The sequence below is a fragment of the Mesoplodon bidens genome, assembly GCF_964165515.1.
Source record: "Mesoplodon bidens genome assembly, chromosome: 10".
NCBI lineage: Eukaryota > Metazoa > Chordata > Mammalia > Artiodactyla > Ziphiidae > Mesoplodon > Mesoplodon bidens.
Window position 1 is genome coordinate 63,094,850 of NC_138172.1, and position 17,551 is coordinate 63,112,400.

The 17,551-nt window shown below is 35.2% G+C and overlaps 1 protein-coding gene across 1 annotated transcript in view; it reads left to right on the top strand.

Moving 5' to 3' along the window:
• COL21A1 (collagen type XXI alpha 1 chain) overlaps window positions 1–17,551 on the top strand; it is a 189,890-nt gene that overhangs the window by 44,054 nt on the left and 128,285 nt on the right. Inside the window, exons 2-3 of the mRNA XM_081245126.1 lie at window positions 7,411–7,536; window positions 13,328–13,879. Of these exons, the coding sequence (XP_081101252.1) occupies window positions 7,449–7,536; window positions 13,328–13,879 (640 nt within the window). The 5' untranslated portion in view covers window positions 7,411–7,448. The remainder of the gene's footprint in view (window positions 1–7,410; window positions 7,537–13,327; window positions 13,880–17,551) is intronic.

The window sequence follows — 17,551 nt, forward strand, 5'->3', positions numbered from 1 at the left end:
AATGGAAGAGAGATGAAAATTAAAAGAGGATAATTATCAATTGATCTCGTTTCTCTGAGAATCCACTAATTCTTAAATTTTAGAGAGCTCTTTGATTTTGAAAGTGGGATGCTCTACTCAATGTGAAAACCTCATCATGATGCACAACTGCTTCACACCCTCCATGGATTCACTTTGCATTTAAGGGAAACAGTTCAAAATGTAACATACCTCGTGGAGTCCTGCTACCTCCCTGTAGCTTCTGCCTTTCCTCCTCTTCCTCCCTCACTCCTTCACTGACCTTCCTTCTGTTCCTAGAACAAGCAGACTTGCTCCATCCACAGAGGAAAGTTTGGTTCCCAGTTCCTGGCAAGGATGGCTCCTTCACATTCCTTCAAGTGTCAGCTCACAGGTCATCCTTTCAGATGCCTTCTCTGAGCTCCAAATTGAAAGCAGCTCTTCCTCTGCTCCTGGCCCAAGTTTACATTATTCTTTTCATTACTTTATAGCACCCACCACTATCTGAAATGATCTCACTCAATCATATATTTAAAATCTGGCACATAAACTCCACGAAAGCAGATTCCTTATCTAGTTTATCTGGGTCACTTCTGAATTCCCAGCACCTAAAAGAGTATCTGTCACATAATAGGTACTTGATAAATGTTTGTCATTGAATGAATAGTGGAAAGAATTCTGGAGTGAGAGAACCTGAGTGTAAGTTGTGAGTCTGTTTCTGAGAGTCAAGCCGTGTTCTCTAAGTCAGCCTTATTTCCCTCAAACACTTGCCGAGATTAAATGACATAGTGTTGTCTCACACACTGTACATCGTAAATTTTCCTTCTCACAATAATCCTATGAGGCTGTAGAATATGGATTATTGTCTTTGTAGTTGAAAGGAAGATTACAGATCACCAGTTTCATTTCCTTTTTTTTTTTGAACACTAGAACACTATAAGAAAGATATGAAATTATAGTGGGTTGAGGGCAGTGTTAAATCTATAATCTGGATTGCCTGGTGGATGAATAGTTAGCCTAGTATATATTCCGCATTAGCAGGTGAGCTCAGTTTAGATTCCTACATTCCTACATTTTGTTAAAAGTAATTTCCTTTTTCATTATCTATGAAGAGCTCTTTATTTAGCATTAAAAAGTTAAATTTTTCCAAAACAGAATTTTCTATGTTGAAAGATGGCATATGTTCCTATAGTTCTTAGAGGCCTTCATTCAAATGAACGATCTTAGGTGGTAAACCAAACCTACTGAATGTGCATTTTAATGAATTTCTAACAGATTTGTATGCATATTAACCTTTGAAAATTGGGGATGCTAAGTTTGCCTGACTACTCTCTGAGTAGCCAATCTTTAGAAAGTTTTGATTGTAGAGATTCTCTGTGATATGCTTTCCTATTTGGGGTTGCTAACTTACTTCTCTACTGGGGGAATAGGAGTTTTTTTTTTTTTTCTTTTCTTATCATTTCTGCATTGCCTTATACCAGAATTTCTAGAACTTTGGTGGACATTAGCCTATGGGAAGCTTTTTACTTTATTTTATTTTAAATGCTTGGCCCTTTCCTTGCCCTGCAATCTGAAGCTAATGGGTAGGGCTAAGGCATCCATATATTTAACAAGCTCCCCAGGTGATTAAAGTAAATGGTAAAACTTGATATGCCTCAGTTTATATGCATCGTGCATAAGCATATGTACAATTAAATAGCCGTAAAGTATATTTATGAAGTATAAGAGTTATGTTTCATTGGTGAGGTAACATGGTGGCAGTATTTATTTAATGCCCTTTTCATATGGTCTACATTAATGATTGTCAATCTAGAATATAATACAAGTAAACGATTCATTTTAGCCCAAGGATTCTGAAGGAATTAGATACCATATAGAAATAATGAGGATATTTTTGGTAGAGGAGCAGAATAACTTAATTTTGAGGCTTTTGGGGAGGAAATTAGTCAGTATTTATTAGTACACATTGTTGCCATAAAACAGTACATCCTGGTGATGACTCACCAAAAATTCTTCTCACTGTCATCTTTTTTTTTTTTTTTTGCGGTATGCGGGCCTCTCACTGATGTGGCCTCTCCCGTTGCGGAGCACAGACTCCGGACGCACAGGCTCAGCAGCCATGGCTCACGGGCCCAGCCGCTCCGCGGCATATGGGATCTTCCTGGACCGGGGCACGAACCCGTGTCTCCTGCATCGGCAGGCGGACCCTCAACCACTGCGCCACCAGGGAAGCCCCTCACTGACATCTTTTGACCTTTATAGCTCTTTGTCCAGAGGGCCAGCCTAATTTAAAAACTGACAGTGATGATTTTGGACTTACTGTTTTTCACTGAGATATAAATTATATACAACAATTTATATAGTTTTTAAGCCTTCAGTCTAATGGCCTTAGAAAAATTTATGTGCACAAATATCATCACTGCAAATGTAGACTATTTCTAACACCCAGTAAGTTTATTTGTGCCACATTCCAGTTGACTTCTCCCATCAAAGGCAAATGTTTCCTGATTTCTAACACTGCAGGTTAGTTTTCTATCTTGGGACTCTGTATACCTGAAATCATGCTCTGTGTATTCTTTTGTGTTTGGCTCCTTTCATTAAATAGAATGTATTTAAAGTTATTCATGTTGTTGGGTATAAAGAAAGTTTATTATTTTTTTTGTTGCTCTCTTCCATTATGTGAATATAACCACACAACTTGTTTATCCAATATTTTTCTGTGGATAGCATTTGAGTTATTTTCAGTTTGGAGTTATTATGAATAAAACTACTATAAACACTGTTAAAGTCTTTTTTGTTGGAGCATGTTTTCATTTCTCTAGGTTATATACTTAGCAGAAGGATTGCTGGTCATAGTTTAATTTTGTAAGAAACTGAACCTAACACTTCTCTGAAGGGGTAACATCATTTTTCACTCTGACCAAAAATGTATGAGTTCCAATTTCTCCACATAGCCTCATAAACATTTGATACTGTGTCTTTTAATTTTAGCCATTTTAGTTGGTGTGAAATGATATCCTATTGTGGTTTTAGCATACACTTCTCTGATGACTAATGATGAGAACCATTTAATATGCTTATTGTCCATTTCTGTATTTTCTTAAGTAATAATTTAAAAAGTCTGTTGAAGACTTCTACTCATTTAAAAAACTGGATTATTTTCTTTTTTATTGTTGATTTGTAGGAGTATTAAAAATATATAATCTTTATGAGAGTCATTTTTGTAAGTATTTTATTCTGAATATTGACTTGCTTTCTTAATGGTATCTTTTAATTTTGGTGAAATCTAATGTGTATCTATTTTTTAAATTGATAGTGTTTTTTGTGTCCTAAGAAATTTTGCCTAATCCCAAGGTTGTGAAAAGAGTCTCCTGTTTTCTTCTAGAAGCCTTATAGTTTTAGCTTTTACACTTAGATATATGCTTCATCTAATTTTTGCATATGGAATGAGATGGGGTCAAGGTTAATTTTATTGTTTATTCTGTTGATCCAGCACCATTTATTGAATTTCCATTTCTATTCAATTACCTTGACACTTTTATTGCAAATCAACTGACCATGTAAGTGTGGGTCTATTTCTGAACTCTATTGTGTTCCATTTAATATATTTATCCCCACACCAATACACACTTTCTTGATTCCTGTAGCTAGATGACTGTAAGTCAAAATCAGATAGTATAAAGTCTCTCACTTAGTTCTTCTCAATCATGACTGTTTTTTATGCAGATTGTTCTTCTTCATTGAAGATTGTTCTTCTAATTCAAAATCATTTGCATTTTGTAAGAATTTTAGAATGAGTTTGTCAGTTTCTTTTAGAAATCTGCTGTGATTTTGATTGGGATTGTGTTGAATCCTTAGATCAATTTGAGGATAAAGATGGAACCAATATTGAGTCTTTTAACCCATGAATATAGCTTACTCCACTTATTTGCTTTCTTTAATTTCTCTCAACAATGTATTATATATTTTAGTGTGGAGGTCTTTCACATTTTTCATTCACTTTATTTCTAAGTTTATGATGCCTTGATACTATTGAATATATTATATCCCCCCACCATTTTGTTGCTATTATATAGAAACACTTAAAAAATTATTAACCTTGTGTCCTGTGACCTTGCTAAATTCACTTATTAGTTCTAATAGTGTTTTGATAGATTTCAAGTTTCTATGTAGGTAATCATGTTGTCTGTAACTAATTACAGTTTTATTTCTTCCTTTATAGTCTTTATTTCTTATTTTGAATATGGCACTGGCTAGGACTTCCTGTACGTTTTTGAATAGAAGTGATGTGAGAATATATCCTTATCTTTTTACTAATTTTGGGGAAAAAGCATTCAGTCTTTTACCACTCAGTGTGATCTAAGCTGTAGACTTTTCATATCATTTTATTTTGGCCTCATACTAAAAGTTGAGAAGAGTTCCCTCTTCTTCTATTTTCATTTAATGTTATTTCATAAAAATGATTATTATTTTTTTCCTTAAATGTTTGTAGAAATTACTGGTGAAACTATCTGGCACTGGAATTTTCTTTGTGGGAAAAGTTTTGGTTAAAAATTCTATTTCTTTAATAATTTCAGTTTAGACCAGTTTCAATAAATAGTGTATCTTAAGACTTTGTCCATTTCATCTGTCTACTTATTATCCTTTTAAGATCTGTAAGCTCTATAGTGGCATCTCCTGTTTCAATATTGACTTAGGTAATTTATGTTTTTTGTCTTATTTCTTGATTATTCTTGCTAGGATTTATAAGTATATTTATTTGTTCAAAGAATTAACTCTTTAATTTTATTGTTTTTCAATTTTCTATCTCATTGATTATAATTTTCTTTCTTTCTTTTTTCTTCTTCTTTTTTTTTACTCTTTAGTTTTAATTTGTTGTTCTTTCTCTATTTTCTTAAGATGGAAGCCTAGATATTGATTTTTCATTTTTCTTCTTTTCTAGTATATGCTTTTAAAGCCAAAATTTCTCTCTTAGTAGTGCTTTAGCTGTATCATAAAATTTTGATTTTTTAAACAATTATTGATCAGTTGAAATACTCTAAAATTTCCCCTCTGATTTTTTTTTAAATCATGGATTATTTAGAAATATATCAGTTAATTCCAAGTATTTTGGGATTTTCTTCCTTTTCTAATTAATACCATTTAGGTCAAAGAACATAATCTGCATGATTTCATTTCTTTGGAATTTGAGTCTTGTTTTTTCTCCAGCATATGGTCTATTTTGATGACTTTCATATGCATTACAAAAGAATGTATATTCTGCTGTTGTTAGGTGGAGCATTCTATGAATGTCAACTAGGTGAAGTTGGTTGATAAAGTTTTTCAAACCTCTGTACTGTTACTAAATTTTTTTTATCTACTTCAAAAATCATTGAAAAGTGGATGTTTAAAATCTCACATTATGATTTGAATTTGTCTATTTCTTTAGTTTTTTTAAAAAATCTTTTCTTCAGGAATTCTGAAGCTTTATTATTAGATATCTACATATTTAGGATTTTTATATCTTTCTGATCCATTGCCCATTTTATTACCATGAAATTTCCATCTAAAATTCTTATTGTTGTTCCTCTGTATGTCATGTGTCTTTTTTTCTCTGGTTTGTTTTAAGAATTTACTCTTTTATTTTGACTTTCAACTGATTATGATATACCTAGGTATGACTTACTTTGTACTTTCCTTGGGGTGTGTTTGATCTGATTGTTGGTAGCTTTTGTCAATTTGGAAAATTCTTGGCCATTGTATTTAGAAATATTTCTTCATTCAGTTTCTCCTTTCCATCTGAGAAGCTAAATCAAGACCACTTGATACTGTCTCACAGATTTCAGATGCTCTGTTCCTTTTATTTCTCACCCCTCTTCCCCTGACTTTGGGTTTCATTTTGAATACTTTCTATTGACTTATCTTCAAGTTTACTGATCTTTCCCTCTGATGTATGCATGCTCACTGCATGATTTCTTTTTTGATATATATTTTCATTGCAAGCATTTCACTTGTATCTTTTTTTAATAGTTTCCATCCCTCTTTTGAAATTTCACATATTTTTGCAATTGTTGTCCATCTTATTCATTAGATCCTTTAACATGTTCATCATAGCCTTTTTATAAACCCTGCTCGATACTTCTGACATTTAGATAATTTCTGGATCTGCTTATATTGAGTGTTTTTCTCCAGATCAGACATAAAACTTTGTTTCTTCTCATATTTTGGGAGACCCTTGGGAGATTTGTCTCAGCTTGTTGGTATGGTTTCCAGCTTTTTGTATTTGAGTTCTATTTTTCTCTCTTGTCCTTTCTGCTTTTTGAGATATGTCTCTCCACAGTAGTGAAGGACTGGAGTACCTTGGAGGGACTTTTCTCAGTTCTGTGGCTTCTCCCCTAACCTTCAGCAAGACAAGGATTTGTATTTGAGGAATTCCCTGGGGACTTGAACAGGGAGAGGGAAGGAAAGGATCTCTCTGGACTGTTTTATACTGCTTTCAATATTCTCTGTATTACTTGTCTATTCCGTGTACCCAGTTAAGGCTCCTGGGGGAGAATTGCTGGCTAGGGGCATCCTTGCTCTGTGGCTGGGACCACTTGGGATTCTAATATGTCACTCCAGCTTTGACTGGTTGCTTCTGTACTGTAGCAAATTCTTCCTCCTCCTGAGCATGTTTCCCTTTCTACTAGGGACAAAAGCAGCCTTGAATCTTTTCTGTCCTATAAAGTATTAATAACTTTTGGAATTTAGCTCTTTTAGGTTTCTTTAAACCCTGTCTTTTCTGCTGGGTTTTAAAAACCTATAGTTTTATAGTTTATCTGACATGTTCTCATTGTTGAGAGTGACAGTCTTTGGCTATGTTCCACATTCTAACCAGGAGTGAAGTCCTTGGACTAACTTAGAAAACATATTAGTCTCATAACCGAGTCTTGATGAATTAAACAAAATAGATCTTAATGTTTATAAATACAGCCCATTAAAAAATTAAATCCTATTATTCAGCTTTATCCTATAGATATTTTTTACCAGATACCCTTTGAATGTTTCTTAAATGCAAATACACATTTAAAAGAAGGATATGTGCTACCACTGAGATAATAAAAAGAATGTGATAGGGCTCTGCAGGCTATGCTAAAAGGGGGATTCTAGTAAATATTTTGAGCAAAGCTTAAAGTTTTAGAAAAGTTTTTGCTTGTCCAAGATGATTATGAATTAAAAACTTATCACATTCATCCTCAGCTCCCATTCATTGTTGTCTTGTATTATATATTTGAAATGTGGCTATTGTGGGCACATAAGTTAATTTTAAGGTTAGCAAAAATTAACTGTGCTTTGACTGGGTATTGCAATTTAAAAATTCAAACTTATGATTGTAAGGTATTTGTCTTATTTTTCTAATATATTTAACTTTCTTTTTTTTTTTTTTCTCTTTAGGAATCCTAAAACCAAAACATTAGAACAAAAACAGAAACATGGCTCACCATATTACATTCCTTTGGATAATTTTGGTCCTGCTTCTTCAGTATTCTGTATTAGCTGAAGATGGGGAAATAAGATCAAGTAAGAACTATCAGCATTGTCTTTTTGTTATCAACACATTGATTGTGGAAATCAAATTAGAGGAGCTCTAACAATGGCTTTAAGGATCTTATTCTTATTGTCTTTGATGCTGTGATTCCCTAAAATAAATGAATTGCTATGTTACACATTAACTGGGAGGAAAAGCTATCAGAAGTCATTTTGAGAAAATTCTATGGTAATAGTGCATTTTATTGACCCAGGCTTTGGAATAAACATTCTGGTATTGAGTCCATGTTCAGCCATTTATATAAGCTTCATAATATGGAGATAAAGAAAGTACCTCCTTCCCAGGATGTCTATCAGGACCATCCTATGAGTTTATCTCATAGAGATAATAAGATAATGCATATAAATGACTTAGCATGGTGACATTCAGTAAGTGGTGACTGTTATTATGATGGCCTGTAGGAAAGCTTGCATGAGAGAAGTAGGCCATCCTACTTTTAAAAAGACACTTTTAAAAAGACAGTTTACTTCTTTTTAAAAGTGTGTTTATATGCATATTTTAAAACTCATAAACATAAACCCCCTAACTGTAAATGAATTATGGTTTCTCTAACAGTTAAATCAGATGATTTGACAATTTGATTCAATTTGGCTTAAAATATTTTAAAAAATAATATTTAATGTTTGCCTAACCCTTTTATAGTTTAATCCACCCAAGCACTTTATGGGGTAGATACTCTTTGTTTTTTGAGTGGGAAAAAAGATGCATAAAATGTATGGGCCTTGCATAGTGCCATACATCTGGTCGGAGCTGTAACTAGTATTTGAACACTTCTTTTCATCCTCAGTGCATTCCTTTCCTATGACACTGGTGATTCACCTCTCTGAGGAGGAGGTTTCTTGGAGTGGTATTTTGTCTGGGGTTTATAAATGGCAGTACTTGCTTTTGTGTCCATGCAGTTATGAAATAAATGCCCCATGGCTCTAGAAAGGGGTAGAAAGGGCCAAGAATAACCCCGTAAGAATTTGTAACCACTGAATCGAGTGATATACAAACACTCGCAGGTCCAGGCAATAATGAGCCTCATAGCATGGAGGAAGGGCAACCTTGAAGAGTCCTGCAAACACAACCTTCCAGTCTTTTTGTCTCTCCCACAAAACCCCAATAAAAGCATAACTCTGTCATCCCTGTTCAGCTTCCAAAAATAACAGGAAAACTTCATTCCCTTGGGTTAAAAAATATGCCTTTTGGGCTTCCCTGGTGGCGCAGTGGTTGAGAGTCTGCCTGCCGATGCAGGGGACACGGGTTCGTGCCCTGGTCCGGGAGGATCCCACATGCTGTGGAGCGGCTGGGCCCGTGAGCCATGGCCGCTGAGCCTGCGCATCCGGAGCCTGTGCTCGGCAGTGGGAGAGGCCACAACAGGGAGAGGCCCGCGTACTGAAAAAAAAAAAAAAAGCCTTTGGGCAGAATCCCAGTTTTGCCATCCCTACCCTGATGTCTGGCAGTGGTCACCATGACAGAGGTTGTTGGAATAGTGTCCCTCACACCCCCTGCACTGAGACATCATCTGCCATATAGCATCTTACGATGGTGTCATAATCACAGTTATATTTGTGAGACAAACCCATGTTTTGACAATTTTTTTTTGGTGGGGTGGGGAACTTCTTGACTGTGATACGTGTTCACCTGACAATAGTGTTTACTTCTGCTAGTTACTGTGATAGGTGAGGTGAGATAATGGTGAAATTGAGGCCTCTTCATGGGAGCTTTGTCATCATCCCAAGTATGTAAGTGGACAAAGATAAGGAAAAGAATGGAAAGGAAGGAGAGGAAAGGAGGAAGTGAGGAAGGTGAAGAGAGGGAGAGATGGGTTGATTGATTGATTTACTCCAAGGAGTTGCAAAAATACTAATTCTCACCAAACATTTTTTTCTCCGATACCGATCTTTGCAATTATAATATCTTATTTGCAATATATACAGAAAATAAACCATCCTTATTATAACTTTAAATTGGGAATCCAGACACTACTTAAGGGAGACCATTAACCTGAGTAACACCACAGGATGTAAAATTTGGTATCTCATTACCGTGACTCACCTCATCCTCTTCTAACTCATCATGTCCAAGGACATGGGATCCTTGTCCCATGTAGTATTTTAGCTGCGTTGAGTGCAGAGGTTAGAGAAAAAGGCAGCAAGTACAGCTGTTCCTTCCTGTTGGCCACTTCAAACTGATAGAGATAGAGTAGGATAATTAAATAGTCAGATTAGAAATCCCACCAAGGGATTAAAGACAGAAAGGGAATTTTAAGGGAGTTTGGGAGACTGTTGTAAGCTAATGACCACTCAAGAAAAGAATCCAGTAACCTAGCAACAATCTACTCAACCTTGAAGGAAGACCAGGTGCATCCAAATGCCAGGCACACTCAAGCCACAAACCCTGATAGTTAAAATACAAGACAATAGATATTGGCTCTGAATCTTATTACATGAAGTCAGGGAGTTGATAGCCCTTGCAGAGTAACGTTTCTGCATGTAACCAAGACAGAAATAGAGGTGAAAAGGGAAAGAAACCAGGTGAAAGGGGATATTATACCCAAACCTGAGATGAATTACCATATTTTAGTGTATGTCACCACCCTTTTGCTGATATACATATGATTTAAACAGTGCTATGGCAGTTAGACCTGGTTAGACCGTATAGGGCCAAAGGAGGAACTAGTGATATGAGTCTTGATGTCTGCCCAAGAACGAGGAAGAAGGTCGTCTTCTCCCCTCCCCACTTTTTCTTTGATTATAAAAATGTAGCCCTCTTTGTTCCTGGGGCTCTTTGTTCCTGGGGTTGCACTCCCTTGCCTGCCCGCTTATCTGTCCCAAGCGTCCTATGCCAATAAACTCCCTCTTTGCTTTCCACTTTGCCTCACGCTGAATTTCTTCTGTGAGGAGACAGAAGAACCTGAGCTTCAGTAAGTCCTGACCCCAGGTGAGTGGTTTTAATCCAAAGACAGTGGTTTCGAGTCCCCTCCTAGTCAGGGATCACGGGTTCAAGCCCCACTCTGAGGTGTGAGTGAGTTCAAGTCCTACCCGAGAAGGAGTGCAGTTTCAAAACCATTGGAATTACTCAGACAAACCAGTTTGTCTTTGGGGCTGTGTCTGTCTCTCACCTCTGGACCTTTGCACTTGCTGCTCCCTCTGATTAGAATGTCATCCTCTTGACCTGGTTAAAACTTTGCTTTCTGATCTCAGCCTTCCAACAAAACTGCCCCTGGATTGACATAGTTAGGTTGCCACCTTCTCTTCAATGTTCTCATAATTCTTTGTACTTTCTCTAACCAGCCAGGTGTCCATCTTAACTAGGCTGGGAGCTTTTTGAGATATCTCAAGTATGTTTGAAGCCAGTACCTAGCATGATATCAAGGACAGAACAGGTATTCAATATATACATACTGAAAGAATGAGATAGGGTTAGAAGCATGTTGTGTACTGTGGAAAAGAGAGTTAAGGAAATCTTTTTTTATTGAAGTACAGTTGATTTACAATGTTGTGATAGTTTCTGCTGTACAGCAAAGTGATTCAGCTATAAATATGTATACATTCTTTTTTATATTCTTTTCCATTATACTTTATCATAGGATATTGAATATAGTTGTCTGGGCAATACAGTAGGACCTTGTTGTTTATCCATTCTATACATAATAGTTTGTATTTACTAATCACAAACTCCCAGCCCATCCCTCCCCCACCCCCCTTTCCCCTTGGCAACCACAGGTCTGTTCTCTATGTCTGTGAGTCTGTTTCTGTTTTGTAGATAAGCTCATTTGTGCCATATTTTAGATTCCACATATAACTGATATCATATGGTATTTGTCTTTCTCCTACGGACTTACTTCACTTAGTATGATAATCTCTAGGTCCATCCATGTTGCTGCAAATGGCATTATTTTATTATTTTTAATGGCTGAGTAATATTCCATTGAATGTATGAACCACGTCTTCTTTATCCATTCATCTTTTGATAGACATTTAGGTTTTTTCCATTTCTTGGCTATTGTGAATAGTGCTGCTATGAACATAAGGGTGCATGTATCTTTTTGAATTATAGTTTTGTCCAGATATATGCTCAGTGGGATTGCTAGATCATATGGCAACTCTATTTTTAGTTTTTTGAGGAACCTCCTTACTGTTTTCCATAGTGGCTGCAAAGAAGATTATTTTTTCTTTTCACAAGTGCTTAGAACTTGTCTGGGTATAACTTACACCACAGATAGTCTTTTTTTTTTTTCCTGGTAGAACTCTAAGATGTGCTGATCACATGTTTCCTGGTATCTTGAAACAAGAATCTTTACAGAGAAAGGAATAGCTTTATGCCCTTGAACATAGATTCACTTCACATGAGCTATTGTTTTGGCTACATTTGTGACTGAAGATGAGCAATCAGACCTTTAAACATTCATCTTGCATGTAGTGCAAGAGTGACTGCTTTTGTAACCTGGGTTCATTTACATTTTCTCAACTATATCAAGAATGTGGATCTTTGCTGGCTACTTTAGTCCTGAAGATGACAGAAAATTTGTTTTTAATTTCTTCCCCCCATTCATTGGTTTATATAAATTTTTATAAATATTTCAGGTTAGCATTAAACTAAACATATTTCACTGATAACTTAAAACAATGATGTTAGTCTATAGCTGAAAATCATTCATTTATTAAAATTTTTTGTGTTTTCATTTATTCAGTGGAGAAATACAATAAAATGTTGCTTTATAGTAATACCTGCCCCTACAAAGAGATATCTAGATATCATATTCATATACAGCCTCCATTTTTTATTCCTTATTTTTATTTTTTTTTATTTGGCCACATGGCGCAGCATGTGGGACCTTAGTTCCCGGACCAGGGATCAAACCCATGCCCCCTGCAGTGGAAGTGCCGAGTCTTAACCACTGGACCACCAGGGAAGTCACTATTCCTTATATTTTTTAATTTTTTAATTTTTATTTTTAAATATTTATTTATCAAACAACCCATACATTGTTAGTATAGACATCGTGCAAGGTTAAAACATATTCAAACATCAAGATCCACATTCAGGGCTTCCCTGGTGGCACAGTGGTTGATAGTCCGCCTGCCGATGCAGGGGACACGGGTTCATGTCCCGGTCTGGGAGGGTCCCACGTGTTGCGGAGCGGCTGGGCCTGTGAGCCATGGCCGCTGGGCCTGCGCGTCCGGAGCTTGCACTCTGCAGTGGGAGAGGCCATGGCAGTGAGAGGCCTGCATAAGTTCTAGAAGCTAGAAGTCTGGGGTCAAGGTGCCAGCATGGTTGGGCTCTGGTGAGAGCTCTCTTCTTGGCTTACAGGTGGTTGCTTTCTTGTTGTGTCCTCACATAACAGAGAAAGAGGAAGAGGAAGAGGAAGAGGAGTAATAGAGAAAAAGAGAGAGAGAAAGAGAGAGGGAGAGACCCTATTCCCTATTTTTAAAGCTGAATCATTAGTACTTAAATTAAGACAAGCTAATTAAAAAATAACAAAAATCATAGCCTTCATTTATAAAAAATTTTCATAAGCTAAGCAGTGTATCAATAGTTAATCAAAGCTCTTATGAACTACTGGTTACTATTGTCTTTTTAAAAAAAATTCAACATTATTGAGGTATAATTGACATAAAATGATAAGATAGTTAAACTATACATTGTGGCGACTTTATGTATATACATGTGAAAGGATTCCCCCTGTCTGGTTAATTAAACATTCATGCATTTAAAACCTCTAATTTTTGTTTTTTATGTAACACATATACTCTGATGGTTTTCTTTTTCACTTAGGTTGTCGTACTGCTCCAACAGATTTAGTTTTCATCTTGGATGGCTCTTACAGTGTTGGCCCAGAAAACTTTGAAATAGTGAAAAAGTGGCTTGTCAATATCACAAAAAACTTTGACATAGGACCGAAGTTTATTCAGGTTGGAGTGGTTCAGTATAGTGACTACCCCGTCCTGGAGATTCCCCTTGGGAGCCATGAATCAGGAGAGAATTTGATGGCAGCCATGGAGTCCATACACTACTTGGGAGGAAACACAAAGACTGGAAAGGCCATCCAGTTTGCCCTTGATTACCTTTTTGCCAAGTCTTCACGATTGCTGACTAAGATAGCAGTAGTCCTTACGGATGGTAAATCCCAAGATGAAGTCAAGGATGTGGCAGAAGCAGCAAGAGACAGTAAAATAACATTATTTGCCATCGGTGTTGGTTCAGAAACAGAAGAGGCAGAACTTAGAGCTATTGCCAACAAGCCTTCATCTACTTATGTGTTTTATGTGGAAGACTATATTGCAATATCCAAAATAAGGGAGGTGATGAAGCAGAAACTTTGTGAAGGTAAGCCTTAATATAATGTGGAAACAAGTAATAATGATGCTTTCTTACATTTTGCTATAACCTGTTCATTTGGGAACTGGGGAAGATGGTTATATTTAATGTCAAATTATTTAAGTTAGAAATGAGGTGAGCACGTATTTTTGTGCTATATTTTTCTGGATAAATTTTGTTTTTAGAAACAATTGCTTTCTTATAAAATCTACAGTTGGAAAATATAATATTTTGTGTTTTCCTTTCAATTACAATATGTTTATTGTGGAGATGGTAGAAAATAAAACACCTAAATAATTAAAATATATGTAAACCACACATGATCATATCACTCCTGCTAACAAGTTTTTGTCTTTTTCATCCTAATCTTTTCTTTTTTTGATTTCAGTGTGTCTGAGAGTTTATTCATGTGCCTAAATAAGGATAATATTGTATAAATAATTTCATACTCTATTTTCATATTATTTATACTCATTGTGTATATAATTTTAATACTCTATTAATATGATAGTGGACAGTCTTTTAAGATAATCTATTTAATAATTTCTCCATTTTTGTATGTTTGGTTTATTTCTAAGTTTTTCTAATACAAATAACAGTGAATATTCCTCTACCTAATTCTGAATGGGAATCTCTCATAATTTCTTCAGAAAACAAAGATCAAATTACTAACATTTTTAAAACTTTGGAAGGATGTTAAAAATTCCACATGAGAAAAACTTAAACTCCCACCAGCAATGAGGGAACATTTGAAAATATAGTACTTACCAGTCTATTAATTATGTTTATATCATTTCATAAAATCTGACTTCATGTGTATGATAGGTCCCCATGGGAAAGTTCCAGTTTTTGGTAAACATTAATCCTGTTAGTGTATAGACATACTTGTGTTCACATTATTTTGGGGGAAGAATAAGTTATTCATATCTTTTATTTTTAATATTATAGGCACTTAATATACTGTATACCTAAAAATAATGTTCATGTAGATGGAAATACTTTTTTCCCAGTTTACCTAAAAATTATACACAAATAGGTTGGTTCACATTTGTTAGAAAAATTTCTAGATGATTGTGGCTTAGAAAACAAATTAATTCCTTCATTTTCTTCATATTTGGGAGGTATGGTAGAGAAAAACATTTTAAGGCTTTTTGGATTATTTCTTTTAAAAAGCATGGAAATATTAAACAACTACTTCAAAACAAAGAGAAAAAAGCATAGAAGATTAAGCATTTTCTTTAATAAAACTTTAAAAAAGGTACTAACAAGTAAGTACAAATGATCATTACAGTTATTTTTTTAATGAATCTCTAACAGTAAGACTGTGTTGACTTTTGTTGTGTTGTTGTGTTGAACAGGTCAAAGGGATTTAAATTTTTAATATGTTGTTAGAATTCTTTGGTTTTGAAGCTAGGTATATTTCATTATTAAAATAGACTTTTCATGGTGAAATTTCACTTACCATTTGTCTTTTTTTCTTTTTTTATAAATTTATTTATGTATTTATTTATGGCTGCATTGAGTCTTCATTGCTACGCACGGGCTTTCTCAAATTGCAGTGAGCAGGGGCTACTCTTCGTTGCGGTGCGGTAGCTTCTCTTGTTGAGGAGCACAGGCTCTAGGCACGCAGGCTTCAGTAGTTGTGGCTCATGGGCTCAGTAGTTGTGGCTTGCAGGCTCTAGAGTGCAGGCTCAGTAGTGTGGTGCATGGGCTTAGTTGCTCCGCGGCATGTGGGATCTTCCAGGACCAGGGCTCGAACCTGTGTCTCCTGCATTGGCAGGTGGATTCTTAACCACTGAGTCACCAGGGAAGTCCCACTTACCATTCATCTTAATCCTAAAATATAAATTTGATTAAATATGTCTGTTTAGTATTTGCTTCAGAGACTTTTCCTGTAGATCTGTATATTGGTAAATGCATTCTCTCTATATAAAAAATTTAAAATACACATGAAAGAGTTGCTGTGTGAAAACGGGTAAAATTTCTTTCAGTTAAAATGTATGATCTGTAAAAAAAAATCAAATTCGAAATCTTGCCAAATATTTCTTCATCTACACTCAGAAAAAGAATGTAAGTAATGTCTGTGTCTATTCAGTTCGCATGTTCACTGTACAATAGACATCTTTTAAAATGTACTTTTTGAAATTGTACTTGTGGAAGATATGGGCTTTTTTGCACCTGACTTTTTGTACTGTATTAGATTATGATTAATGCACTAAATTAATGCATTGCTGTATTGCAGCTTCTTCAAATCATGTAATTTGTGTTTGATTATTTAACAAATTCACTTTTTGATTTGGACAAGTAGTTAACTTCTACTTTGAGGTGTTTAGCATATAGGATTACTATTTCTTAATATCGTTCCCTTTTATACTGTACTGTGGTTGATCCATCATGTACAAAATATTATCCACCTCTTTGTTCCCACATGGATTATTTCATCTTCATGGACCTACTGTTTCCTTGGAGGTGTATTCTGCAATACACTCCTTATTTCAGGACCGCCTAAAAGTGATGCACAATAATTTCTTTCTTTATCTGAGAGTCTTTCTTCTAATTTGGGCTTAGTTTGTTCTTTCTTAGTTCTTTGACTTGTAAAGTTAGACTGTTTATTTGAGATCTTTATTATTCTTTAATGTAGATTTTTATTGCTATGAATTTCCTTCTTAGTGTTGCTTTTGCAGCATCCCATAAGTTTTGGTATGTTGTGTTTTAGTTTTTGTTTATCTCAAGATAATTTCTAATATCCCTTTTGACATAATGATTGTTCAAGAGCATATTGTTTAATTTCCACATATTTGTGAATTTTCCAGTTTTCTTCCTGGCATTAATTTCTAGTTTCATTCCATTTTGGTTGGAACATATACCTGATATGATTTCAATCTTCTTAAATTTGTTAAGACTTGTTTTTTTTTTTTTTGACCTAACATGTTACCTGTCCTGGAGAAGTTTCATTTGTGCTTGAGAATAATGTGTATTCTGCTGCTGTGGTGGTGGGGGGTGGCGGTGGGTCGCTGTTCTATATATGTCTTTTAGATCTATTTGGTCTATAGTGTTGTTCAAATTCTCTGTTTCCAGATCTGTTTCCAGACAGATCTTCTGTCTGGATGTTCTATCCATTATTAAAAGTGGAGCATTCAAGCCCCTTGCTATTATTATGTTGCTGTCTATTTATCCCTTCAGTTTTGTCAATGTTTGCCTCATATATTTGGTGCTGTAATGTTGAGTGCATATGTATTTATAATTGTTATGTTTTGCTGGTGAATTGACCATTTTTCATTGTATAATGTCCTTCTTTGTCTCTTTTGACAGTTTTTGACTAATATAAGTGTCACCACCTTTGCTCTCTTTTGGTTAGCATTTGTATGGAGTATCTTATTCCATCCCTTTGCTTTTATCCTGTGTGTGTCCTTAATTCTAACGTAAATTTCTTGCAGATAGTATAGATATTGTTGTTTTTTTTTTAAGTCCATTTAGCTACTCTATGCCTTTTATTGGGGATTTTAATCAATTCACATCTGAAGTAATTACTGATAAGGAAGGATTTAATACTGTCATTTATTGTTTTCTGACTCAGCTTTCTTTTGTCACTCTTTTCTCTCTTGCTGTCTTCTGTGTTTCATTGATTTTTTTTGTAGTGACATGCTTTGTTTCCTTTTAAATATACTTTTGCATATCTTC